General features: G+C 37.3%; 1 protein-coding gene across 1 annotated transcript in view; it reads right to left on the bottom strand.

Annotated features, from left to right (window-relative positions):
- Root (ciliary rootlet coiled-coil, rootletin) overlaps positions 1-10,290 on the bottom strand; it is a 461,920-nt gene extending 451,630 nt beyond the window's left edge. Inside the window, exons 1-3 of the mRNA XM_067137854.2 lie at positions 10,139-10,290; positions 9,840-10,015; positions 9,256-9,456 (exon numbers count right to left, since the gene is read on the bottom strand). Coding sequence (XP_066993955.2) covers positions 9,256-9,456; positions 9,840-9,854 — 216 coding nt within the window. The 5' untranslated portion in view covers positions 9,855-10,015; positions 10,139-10,290. The remainder of the gene's footprint in view (positions 1-9,255; positions 9,457-9,839; positions 10,016-10,138) is intronic.
- Positions 10,291-12,626: the final 2,336 nt, after the last annotated feature.

The raw sequence follows: 12,626 nt of genomic DNA, 5'->3' as shown, positions 1-12,626 counted from the left end.
TAGTTTAGACTGTAGATTATTATTCCCCGCTTCTATACACCGATTTTCATTAAATTCTAGTAACCCATTTTCTCGTGGCTCGGCGTCGATCTGGACTTAGCAACAAAAATACAAATTCATGAATATCTGTGTTATCATAGCCGGTACGGTAAAAATGTATAAGACATAAATGGGCGGAAATTTAATTCTATATAACTTTAGTTATGTAGTATTTATCGATATGACCACTAATAATATCAATATTCGAGAATTAAATTTTAGGCCTTCCCCTAAACTACCATTTCATTCAGCGTGATTAACATTATTTATAGCCTAGATTGTAGTGGCTCGTTTTCCGAATTTGTATAACAGTTTTCAATGAGATAGGACCACTAATGACGTAAATATTTAAAATTAGATTTTAGGCCTTCCCCTAAACTACCATTTCACTCAGCGAGAATAAAATTATTTACAGTCTAGATTGTAGCAACTTATTCACCGATTTTGAATACCAATTTTTATTAAGATAGAACTATTAATAACATAAATATTTGAAAATTAAATTTTAGGCCTTCCCCTAAACTACCATTTCTATCAGCGTGAATAAAATTATTTATGGCTTAGATTGTAGCGACTTATTCCTCGACTTTGCATACTGATTTTCATTTAAATTCTCTTTAGCCGTTTTCTAGTGATGCGTGTACATACATACATACAGACAGACAGACGGACTGACAGACGGACAGAAATTATGGAAAAGAAAAAAGTGCATTTTCTTGTTACTGTGAACATGATCGATACAGAAATACCATTCTTTTCAAATTCTGAGCAATGTACAGACAAAACTCTTATTTTATATATATAGATTATTATTATTAGTGTAAAATGGCCCTCCATAGGCTGTATCTAACAAATAAATAAATAAATAAATAAATAAATAAAAAAGGATGCAGCCCTGGGCTTAATTAAGGTACAGCCCCAGCATCTGCCTGATGTGAAAATGGGAAACCACGACAACTACCTTCATGGCTGCCGACAGTGGGGTTCGAACCCATTATCTCCCGGATGCGAACTCACAGCTGCGTTCCACTAACCGCACGGCCAACTCGCCCGGTAAAACTTTCTGGACAGTAATAAAGAATCTTAAAAAGGCAGAGGGAAAAAGGAAATTAACAGTGCTTTGTGTAAATAAGGTGACTCATAGTAGATTTCACTGGACAGATGGATGGAATGTTTTGAAAATCTTCTCAACATAAAAGGAAATGGAGAATTCAGGATCACATCCTCATTTGGAACAAGCAAGTTCAGTTTGACTAAGACAATTTATGCATGCACGAGGAAGCTCACCTTGAAGAGTAACATTTCAGCTTTAGTAGTAAAGTTCCTGGAATTACAGAATTTGGTGGTGTTCTTGGTTTCTTTACAGAAATCTGTCTTGTAATCAATAGCGCATGTTATGTTCAACTTATAATTCAGTTTGCATAATGTGGTCATAAGATTATAACAGCGAGAAAGGTTCAAATTCCAAGAGTGGTAGCCTACAATTTCAAATTTTCACTTCTTCTTTAAGAGACACTATCCTGCAACTCAGTTAAGTTGTTGTTTTATGATTAAGGTCATCACATTCATCTCTTCTTCTCCTCCCAAGCTTTGTCCCACTGGTGCAGGGTCTGCTTCATGAGTCAGTGAACATTAATTTTGCTAACTGTTCTGCATCATTGGGCTTTAGACCAATGATCTTTAAGACTGAATTTATTACCTCTAATCACTGTGGCTTTGGTCATCTTCTGAGGCATTGGCTTTTAAGCCACTGAAAAGGAGAATGGAGTTGGTCACTGTACCAAAACATGAATGCTGGACATGGTCGTTCAAGATGTTAGAACCTAGTTCATTTTCAAATTTATTCATATTCCATCCCAGTTTTTAATGTCACTTTGTATATATTTGTTTTCATTTGTTTTTATGTCAATTGTGTGCATGTACATTTGTTTAGTTATTAGGTGTTTTACATTAAGGCTGAAGATGGTCAGCCCAGGCCGAAACTAGTCCCTAATTAATGTAATTTAGAATATTACATATTATACTATTGAAAGGTGGACCATTATTACATTAATTTAATAATTACATTGTAAGGAAGGAAACCCAAGTACTTGATCCCAGATGCCATCCCATACAACTAGCAAAGCAAAGCAAAGCAAAGCAAAGTCACCTCCGTACAGGCCACGAAGGCCTTTGGAGGAGTGGAAGGTAAAGGCTTCCACCACTGTTAACCTCGGCACGTGATGGGGTAGAGTGGTTAGCTCTACGCCCGGCCACCTTTGCCCCCAGGAATTAACTTGGTACTCATTTTTTGGTGTAGGCTGAGTGAACCTCAGAGCCATATGCACCTCCGGAAGTGGAAATCTCGTTTCTTAAATTTTACAACTTCCTGGCGGAGATTCAAACCCTCATCCTTCCGGGTGAACCGAGCACGCCTTTACCGGCTCGGCCAGGCAGCCCCTATCCCATACAACTGCTTAGATGAATTAAAGGTAGAGTATTTGGCTCATGAGCTCAAGTCTGTAGATTGAATGCTGGCTGAGGTTGATTTCTGAAAAGCTATCCCAAATGTCAGAGCAGCCAGTGGGCAAGAAGAATAATGTGCTGTCAATCATTAGTACTTATATTTTAAAATTCATTTTAACTTTGTTAAATAATGTGATGTTTCAAAGAAATTGGAAATTTATTGAACATCTCCCTTTGTAAGTTATTCCAATCCCTAACTCCCCTTCCTATAAACGAATATTTGTCCCAATTTGTCCTCTTGAATTCTAACTTTATTTTCATATTGCGATCTTCCCTACTTTTAAAGACACCACTCAAACTTATTCGTCTACTAATGTCATTCCATGCCATCTCTCCGTTAACAGCTAGGAACATACCACTTATGATATAGATGTTGGTTCTCATATGGAACCTGAAATATTTGTCCCAAATGAGTAAATTTATAATACCAATATAAATGGTCCATTATTGGGCATTATAAATTTTCCAGCTAATTCATTCCTGGTTGCCAGCATTTCGCCCCAATGTGCTAAGTGGGCCCATCAGTTGGTAAATAGCACACCTACCAAGACACATGGCTAGTGCATACCATGGAGGCCACTGCCTAGGCTACTTGGAGACACCGGCAGTGCCAATGCACTGTGAGAGACTTTGTCTCATTACCAAAATTGATTTATAATGTCCAATAACGAACCATTTACATTGGTATTATAAATTTACTCATTCAGAACAAATATTTCAGGTTCCCTATAGGAATCAACATCTATATCATCTGATGGCCAAGCAGGCATCAATTTTGGTAATGAGATATAGTCTCCCACAGTGCACTGGCACAATCGGTGGCTCCAAGTAGCCTATACAGTGGCCTCCACGGTATGCACTAGCCATGCGTTTTGGTAGGTGTGCTATTTACCAACTGATGAACCCAACTTAGCACACTGGGGCGAAACACTGGCAACCTGGAATGAGTTAGCTGGAAAATGTATAATGTCCAATAACGGACCATTTATATTGGTATATTGGTATTACATACTACTTAGTCGAGCAGTTAGTCTTCTTTTTCCCAAGTCTTCCCAGCCCAAACTTTGCAACATTGTTGTAATGCTACTCTTTTGTCGGAAATCACCCAGAACAAATCGAGCTGCTTTTCTTTGGAGTTTTTCCAATTCTTGAATCAAGTAATCCTGGTGAGGGTCCCATACTCTAGTTGGGGTCTTACCAGAGACTTATATGCCCTCTCCTTTACATCCTTACTACAACCCCTAAACACCCTCATAACCATGTGTAGATATCAGCACCATTTATTTACAATCCCATTTATGTGATTACCCCAATGAAGATCTTTCCTTATATTAACACCTGGGTACTTAAAGTGATCCCTATAAGGAACTTTCACCCCCATCAAGGCAGTAATTAAAATTGAAAGGACTTTTCCTATTTGTGAAACTCACAACCTGACTTTTAACCCTGTTTATCATCGTACCATTACCTGCTGTCCATCTCACAACATTATCGAGATCATCTTGCAGTTGCTCACAATCTTGTAACTTATTTATTACTCTATACAGAATAACATCATCTGCGAAAAGCCTTATCCCTGATTCCACTTCTTTCTTCTTCATCTTCTTGTTTTATGACCACATAGGATCACTGTAGTCAGTCCATCGTTCACGTCTCTTTGAAAGGATTGTTTGGGCTTTGTGATCCTCCCAGTACTTCTTCAGATGCTCTGATCTTTGTGCCCTTTCCTCAGTAGAAAATATGTTGTTGGTTTGTTTCACATAAGGGTAAAGCGGAGGTTTGTATTCTTGAGTTTTGTATTCAATTTTATCTTATTTGTGGTGTCTTCTGTTGAGGCCTATCCTCTGTTACTTCTGTGATCCATTTACATCCTGTTGTGGTATTTTTTGAGACGAGGTTGTGTTGTACTAGTTGTTTCAGAAGTCTCAAATCCTGCATCCTCATGATATGTCCAAAGAATCTCAGTCTCCTCTTATGCATAGTATATGTTGTTTGCTGTCTTGTTCTTTTTCACAACATTTTATTGGGAATGACTTAAGGTAAGTATGCTTCCATTTCTCTTATTTGTTGTGAATTTTGTTTATTGTATGTCCTGTGTCATGTAACACCTATTGTATGTGAATACCCTGAAGGTATGCGATAGTGTTTTTCCATTTCTTTACTCATATCATTTATATATATATATATAAAACATTAAGGTCCAATAATACTGCCTTGAAGAATTCCACTCTTAATTATTACAGGGTCAGAAAAATCTTTGCCTACTCTAATTCTCTGAAATCTATTTGCTAGAACTATAGCAACCCATTCAGTCACCCTTTTGTCTAGTGCAATTACACTCATTTTTGCCAGTAGTCTCCACTCTATCAAATTCCTTAAGACAGGTCAATAGAGATACAGTCCATTTGACCTCCTGCTATATCTTGCTGGAATCCTACAAGATGAGCTTCTGTGGAATAACCTTTCCTAAACCCGAACTGCCTTCTATCGAAGCAGTTATTAATTTCGCAAACATGTCTAATATAATCAGAAAGAATGCTTTCCCAAAGCTTATATGAAACACATGTCAAACTTACTGGCCAGTAATTTTCAGCTTTATGTCTATCAGCTTTCCCTTTATACACAGGGGCTACTATAGCAACTCTTCAATGGAAGGGTATGTATAGGTACTTTAAGGCAGAAACTGGTTCCAAGAAGGACATTCCAGTAATCATTAATGAACAAGGGGAGTGTGTATGTGAGGATCTTCAAAAGGCAGAAGTATTCAGTCAGCAGTATGTAGAGATTGTTGGTGCAAACAATAATCAAATAAGTACTTCAGATATGGTACTATATCCCAACCCATGGTCTTTTCTAGTTTTCAACTTTTGTATCCTATTGTAAATGTCATGGTTATCAAAGGTAAATTTTAATACTTCTTTAGTCACCTCCTCTATCTGGACATTATCCTTGTAACCAACAATCTCTACATACTGCTGACTGAATACTTCTGCCTTTTGAAGATCCTCACATACACACTCCCCTTGTTCATTAATGATTACTGGAATGTCCTTCTTGGAACCAGTTTCTGCCTTAAAGTACCTATACATACCCTTCCATTTTTCACTAAAATTTTGTATGACTGCCAATTATGCTTGCCATCATGTTATCCTTAGCTGACTTCTTTGCTAGATTCAATTTTCTAGTAAGTTCCTTCAATTTCTCCTTACTTTCAGAGCCATTTCTAACTCTATTTCTCTCTAATCTGCACCTCCTTCTTAGTCTCGTTAATTCTCTATTATAATATGGTGGGTCTTTACCATTCCTTATCACCTTTAAAGGTACAAACCTGTTTTCACATTCCTCAAGAATTGCTTTAAACCTATCCCAGAGTGCGTTTACCTTTTTATTTACCATTTTCCACCAATCATAGTTACTTTTTTTAAACTCCCTCATACCTGCTTTATCAGCCATATGGTACTGTCTAATAGTCCTACTTTTAAGACCTTCCTTTCTATCACATTTATTTTTTAACCACGACAAAAACAGGTTTATGATCACTACATACCATCTACTACTTCGGTTTCTCTATTGAGCTCATCTGGTTTTACCTGCACCCCGTCCAGGATCTTCTTCTCTCTAGTTGATTCCATCACTTTCTGAATCAGCTGTCCTTCCCATATTAACTTATTCGCCATTTGTTGGTCATGCTTCCTGTCGTTCGCATTACCTTCCGAATTGACATGTGGTAAATTCAGATCTCCCGCTACAATCACATTCCTTCCCATGTCGTTTCCCACATAGCTGATTATCTTATCAAATAATTCTGAATTAGCGTTCAGTGCTGCCCTTTTTCGGTCTATATACTGCAAAGACATCATGCTGCCTATTATCATTAGAAATGAGCCTTATACCTAGAATTTCAGTTTGTCATCTTTAACTTTTTGGTAGCTTACAAATTCTTCTTTCACCTGTCCCACCATGATGATGAACCAACTTTTCCTCTGAGATCAGCATATACATTGGGTAAAGTGTTTAAATCAAATAGGAACAACGCCATTTTTATCAGAGTGTGTCATGGATTTGCTTATTTTTTCTTACCATACTACTGTAAATCAATCTTTCTTCTCACTCCCATCTCAAGTTCAGAGAACTAATGCTTTTATATAATGAAGAGTTAAATTGAGCAATATCTGTGAATTACCAAAATTTTAAATATTTTATGTGAATTACTCTTAAATTACCACAATGAAGTGGGCCCATGACATAGATGTTATGCCCCTTTAAACAACAAACAACACCACAATGATGTGAAACTTGCCCAAGTCAGTTCGTTTGAAAAATCTATTTGTTACTGATGAATCGTCAAATTCTGTAAGCCATTTACAAAAATGTCAATCTGTTATTTATATATCGTCTAATTCAGCATTGAACTTCCCATATGCCACCAAGTTATGCAAAAACACTTATTGCTGTGTAACGGAGGTAATGACAAGACCCAAGCATTCAGTGAACTTACACATTCCAAGAAAAAACAGTTTCTTAATAAAATAATTAATGGAAAGCTATTTTACCTCAACTTGCAAGTAACTTTCCTATTCATACACTGGTATACAAGTACCATATGCCTATTCATTTATTAGTCCTACAGCCGACATAAACAGTTTTGAAGTGTGAGTAGGTACAGTATGCTGTGTTAGCATACCTAGGGGCCTATGGCGGTGCTGTTTAAAATGGGCAGAGGTAAAGATCTTGGCTTTGAAATGAAAGAGACCATTGTTAATCTAGAACTTAGAAAGGATTTTATCTAAAAAAAATATGACAAATGGTGAGTAAAACCACGCAACAGTCCAATATGCGGTAAATAAATTCAAGTATCAAGGGTTTATCAGAGAGCCCAAACAAAAACGTCTGAGTGCTAAGGAAAAAAATCTCATTTCATGTCAGATAAAATTAGTGCTCTAAAGCTGCAGTCAGAATTGGAAATTACTGCAGGCAAAAAGGTGTGTTCTGAAATGGTTTGTTGGGTATTACACAGACATGATTACAATGGCAGAGTACAGAGGAAAGGGTTGTTTATTAGTTAAAAGAACCATTCTACAAGACTCCTCTTCACAAAAGAACATCTAAGCAAGGGCCAGAAATCTTGTACAAAGATTGATCAGATATAAACAGGATTTCTGTTCCTGAACATCAACAGTTTGTAGGACTGGTCCGCGCTTCTGCTATGCTTAGGTGGGACCGTTAGGAGTGGGGAGAGCGTGCTGTTACATATTTTCCACTGTTTCGTCAGTAACGCTCACGATGTCGGAGCAACAGGTGCACTCCTCCACTGCACAACGCATAATTATAAAATTTCTTGCTCGTGAAGGAGTTATGGTGGCAGAAATTTGCCAGAGATTGTCTGCATAGTTCGGTAATCAAACATTTCAAGGACACGTGTGTAAGGAGTGGCGGAGGAAAGAGGAGGCAGCATCAGTGAAAGCCAAGACTCAACTGTCAGCTTGCAACCGTTTTTTTCCGATCGGCGAGGCATGATGCTGGTTGATTTTTTGCATGAGCAATGCACAATCAATGCTGCTTACTACTGCGAGCTGTTGAACAAGGCGAGGGTTGCATATTGTCGCAAAAGACGAGACCAACTGATTTGACAATGCGCGGCCCCATACTGCAGCTCTAACTGTTTCCAAGCTACAGGAAATGCACTGGACTACACTTGATCATCCTCCTTACAGCCCGGACTTACCGCTCTGCAATTTCAATTTCTTCGGACTGCTTAAAGAAGCTCTAGGAGGGCAACGATCTGAAGGCGACGAGAGTGTGGAAGACTTTGTGCGCAACTGGCTGGTGACACGACCCTGTTCTTTTTACAATGAGGGCATCATAAAGCTGCCCATACGCTGGGACAAATGCATTTTCAAAGCAGGAAACTAGAAAACTATGTGGAAAACTAAATTGTAATTGCCTTGTGTTTTGAATAAATGAATTTAAGTAAAAAATAAAATCCTGCTATATTTGATACCTCCTCGTATATTCACATTCTTAAGAAAAGCGTGAAAGATTTAGGGATGCTACCTACCTACTTGTCCCAACAAGATGACCCCAAACATACAACTGCTCTTAATAAGGAATGGTTAATTGGAAACATTCCAAGGCAACTGAATACCCAACCCCTCCAGTCTGCTGGACATTTACGGACCTATTTAAAGTGAGTCATCCTGAAAAGTGTGTTGACTGAAGAATGACACCACATCACCCCAGAAAAGTGTGACAGACTTGTAAGGTCCATGCAGCGAAGGTGTTAAGCAATCATTAAAGTCGAGGTTATTCTATAAAGTAGGCCTATTAGTTCATCTATTTTTGTATTTGTTTATTTATTTTATTCCACTGTATGAAAAACAATACAACTAGAAAGAGTACTACCTATAATTATTATATATAAGTTACAGACAATTTTATTTTTAGATATTACATAAAACAATGTACATAAAATACTTTTGTTGAGGAAACATAAACTTATTTTGACTGTTATTAAATTGCACTGTATGTATAAGAAAGTAACATACTGTATATGTCACAGAAAAGCTTCTCACCAACACATAAATTATAATTTTAAAGTGTTGATTGTTATGGCATTGTTTTCTCTATTCTCAATTAAAACTGGATATGATGTAATGAACATACAGGGCTCTAATCTGAAAGAACTTCTTCTTACCAGAAGATGTTACTGACCTTTGCTTGCAGTCGACTAACTAGGGCAGCTTGATGCTGTTGAGCTTGGCGATAGGTTTCTAAACGCCGTTTATAACTTGCTGTCTCATCTTCCAACCTTCGTCTCAAATCCTGATTCTGACGAAAGAGAGAGTCAGGGGCAACGTCCTCAGAGTCTCCATTTGCAACTGATCTCGATGGTTCCATTCTCACACCACTTGTCTGCAAATGCAATTCATGAACACTTTACAATAATAATCTTTAAATGTTTTCATTTGTACCTTCACTGCCTGGATTACAAGACATGATATTTGGGGGTGGGACGGAATGAGGTTTGAAGTGAAGGGGTTATTCCGTATGAAACGAAACACTCTGTCTAAAAATCCTCAGGGACTTCTTCCACGAAATAAACTACCAGAAGTCCATCTCGTTTCACAAAGCAGTCTAACCCCTAAAAACATTCAACTTTTCCTCCGAGGATACTGTAATTCAGATATATTCTTAAATAATACATACTGTTCCAAAAATAATACATTATGTCAGCTTAAAAATAACAACAATATCTGATAAAAATACTGTGAAGTAGCCTATTTCTCATGACTTACCATAACCTTCTTCATTCGTAATTTATGTTTGAAGTGAAGGGGTTATTCCGTATGAAACGAAACACGCTGTCTAAAAATCCTCAGGGACTTCTTCCACGAAATAAACTACCAGAAGTCCATCTCGTTTCACAAAGCAGTCTAACCCCTAAAAACATTCAACTTTTCCTCCGAGGATACTGTAACTCAGATATATTCTTAAATAATACATACTGTTCCAAAAATAATACATTATGTCACCTTAAAAATAACAACAATATCTGATAAAAATACTGTGAGGTAGCCTATTTCTCATGACTTACAATAACCTTCTTCATTCGTAATCCCAATCATCAAACAGAATTGCTACGCAACTGAGGTGAACGAAATAAATACTGAATAACCTAAAGAAGAGCAGACTGAAAAGTATATTGATTTTTTAAGGCAGCGTTCTTTGCAGTCATCGAAATATTGTCAACAAACATATTGCCCAGCCGGCAGCCACAGACAACAAACAGAGCCGCCACACATACGTAATTTTCCCTTTCATTACAATATCAGTTATTACCTGAGTCCATCGTTTTCATCCCTTAGGTTTCGGTAATATACATACCTATTTAATTACTATGCGAACAATTGGAGATTCATCCAGTTAATTAAGATGTAATAGAAATGTGTATTAATGTTAGAGGAAAAATAAGATAATAAGTGTGGCAGCTCTGGAAATAAGTTTACGCAGTAGCCATGGAAACGAACTTACTCCTGACAGTGTTGTCAGATTAGGTTCAGCGCCGCCCGAAAATCGGGAATTTTGAAGTTTTGAATGTTCAGACATTTTAATTTGTACGTTGTACCGTACTTTCAGATGCTAGCGTTTTTAATGAAAATAACTATCCTGATAAATTAAACGGATTTTACACCTTCTACATAGAAGTCCTTCGCAAGAAATTCATTACAACATGTACTGCCAGTATCCAGTAATCGGGAGATAGTGGGTTCGAACACCACTGTCGGCAGCCCTGAAGATGGTTTTCCGTGGTTTCCCATTTTCACACCAGGCAAATGCTGGGGCGGTACCTTAATTAAGGCCATGGCCGCTTCCTTCCCATTCCTAGGCCTTTCCCATCCCATCGTCGCCATAGGACATATCTGTGTCAGTGCGACGTAAAGAAAAAAAAAAACAAAAAAAAACACCCCAATATGTAAGTACTTTAAAAAAAATTATACATTGTCCGAGTTGAGTTTGCTGGAAACTCGTATCTCGTGAGACGTGTGCCAACTGCCAACTGCGAGGGTCCTGTACTCTTTCTATAAGGTGCATTTATTTGAGTCGCTAATTGTAGAATCTACCTGAGTGCACTTTTTCAAACTGTTGGGAAAATAAAAAAAACTGTGTGGGAGTATAAGTTGAAGTCTGATCTCCTCCTAAATTTTTTAAATTAAACTTTAATGTGCTAGAGAAGTGTAGTAAACATGAAATAAATTTTACAAAAATTTAAATGCCATAAACAATGTTTTAAATACATTGCACTTAGGTTGTTTCTGAAATAAACAAATTTTCCTGTTAATTTTTGTAGCAATTATTTAAAAAAACAGCTAATTGATTAATCTACGCAAGTTTTAAGATGAAAGGTTACGTAAATAACACCGTTCTATTAATACAAAATTTAATAGACTTCAGTTAATGAACCACAAAGTACAAATTAGAGCAGTAAAACCCTTTCTGGCGTTAGGGTACTCAGCCTCTGGCATATCCTCAGCAGGTTCTCTCTCAGTCGTTGGCCACTGAATGATGCTGTCATAAAAGTCTTCATAACCAACGGTGTAGTCTATTAATTTTTTCAAGTCTTCTACTTTCTTTTTGTTGATTGGAACCTAAAATAAAAAATTGCGTTGTGCAGAACCCAGTAAAAGTTTATGATGTTTTTATAGGCTACAAAATGCTTTTTCTTGCTCCATAATATCCCTTTAATAATATTATTGTAATCAATTTACCTTTCCCAAGGATAAACCTTCTCGGAAGGTAGCTCAGGTGGGCTGTCAGTTTTCAGTAGTGCGAAAGTAGATGAAAATCCTCCAATAAACGCCTTTGCCACAACTTGTCCTGGAGTATCTTTATAGTACGATATAGAAACTATTCGTAACTAGAAACCATGAATGGCTCCTTACGTTCTCTTGGTACTTCCCTGCCTGATGTTTCATTAGAGTTTATTTTCTTGTACGATATAGGCCACCAATGTTTAAAACTTAAGACATTGTCCGAGGTAAGATGATAAACGGTAAAACGTTCAGACACACTTCCCTTTAACATGAGCTCAGTATACTCATCTAGAGTATAAATTCTGACCACCTTCCTCAAAAGCCGTTTAATACTTTCAACATCCCTGTCACAAGGCTAAAAAAAAGTGCCCACGGACAGGGAAGTTATGCGTAATCGTCTCAAACTGACCTCTGTCACAGAGATTCAATAAGAAACTCACAACTGTGTGATCCTGTGTGAGTCACAAAACAGGCTATCCTAACAGGGCCACCAATCGTCATGAGTGGAGGAATGAATTTACCACAGAAAGAACTTAAGCGACGGCGCTTAGGTTCTTTCTGAAATAAACACATTATTTACACAGCTGCCTTACATCATTTCTTGTATGGAACATGGGTTGTTTCTGCTAAAAACAATGTATTTATCTCCGAATATTACAATCCCATCAAAAACTCAATTTTGATAAAAGTGTCACTTAGGTGGATTCTGAAATAAACGATTCATTTTCGTTTACTTACACTAGAACTCACAACATCTTGCTTATCCTATTT

This window comes from Anabrus simplex, chromosome 1 (genome assembly GCF_040414725.1).
Source record: "Anabrus simplex isolate iqAnaSimp1 chromosome 1, ASM4041472v1, whole genome shotgun sequence".
Taxonomy (NCBI): domain Eukaryota; kingdom Metazoa; phylum Arthropoda; class Insecta; order Orthoptera; family Tettigoniidae; genus Anabrus; species Anabrus simplex.
This window is presented reverse-complemented; position numbering and strand designations above follow the sequence as displayed.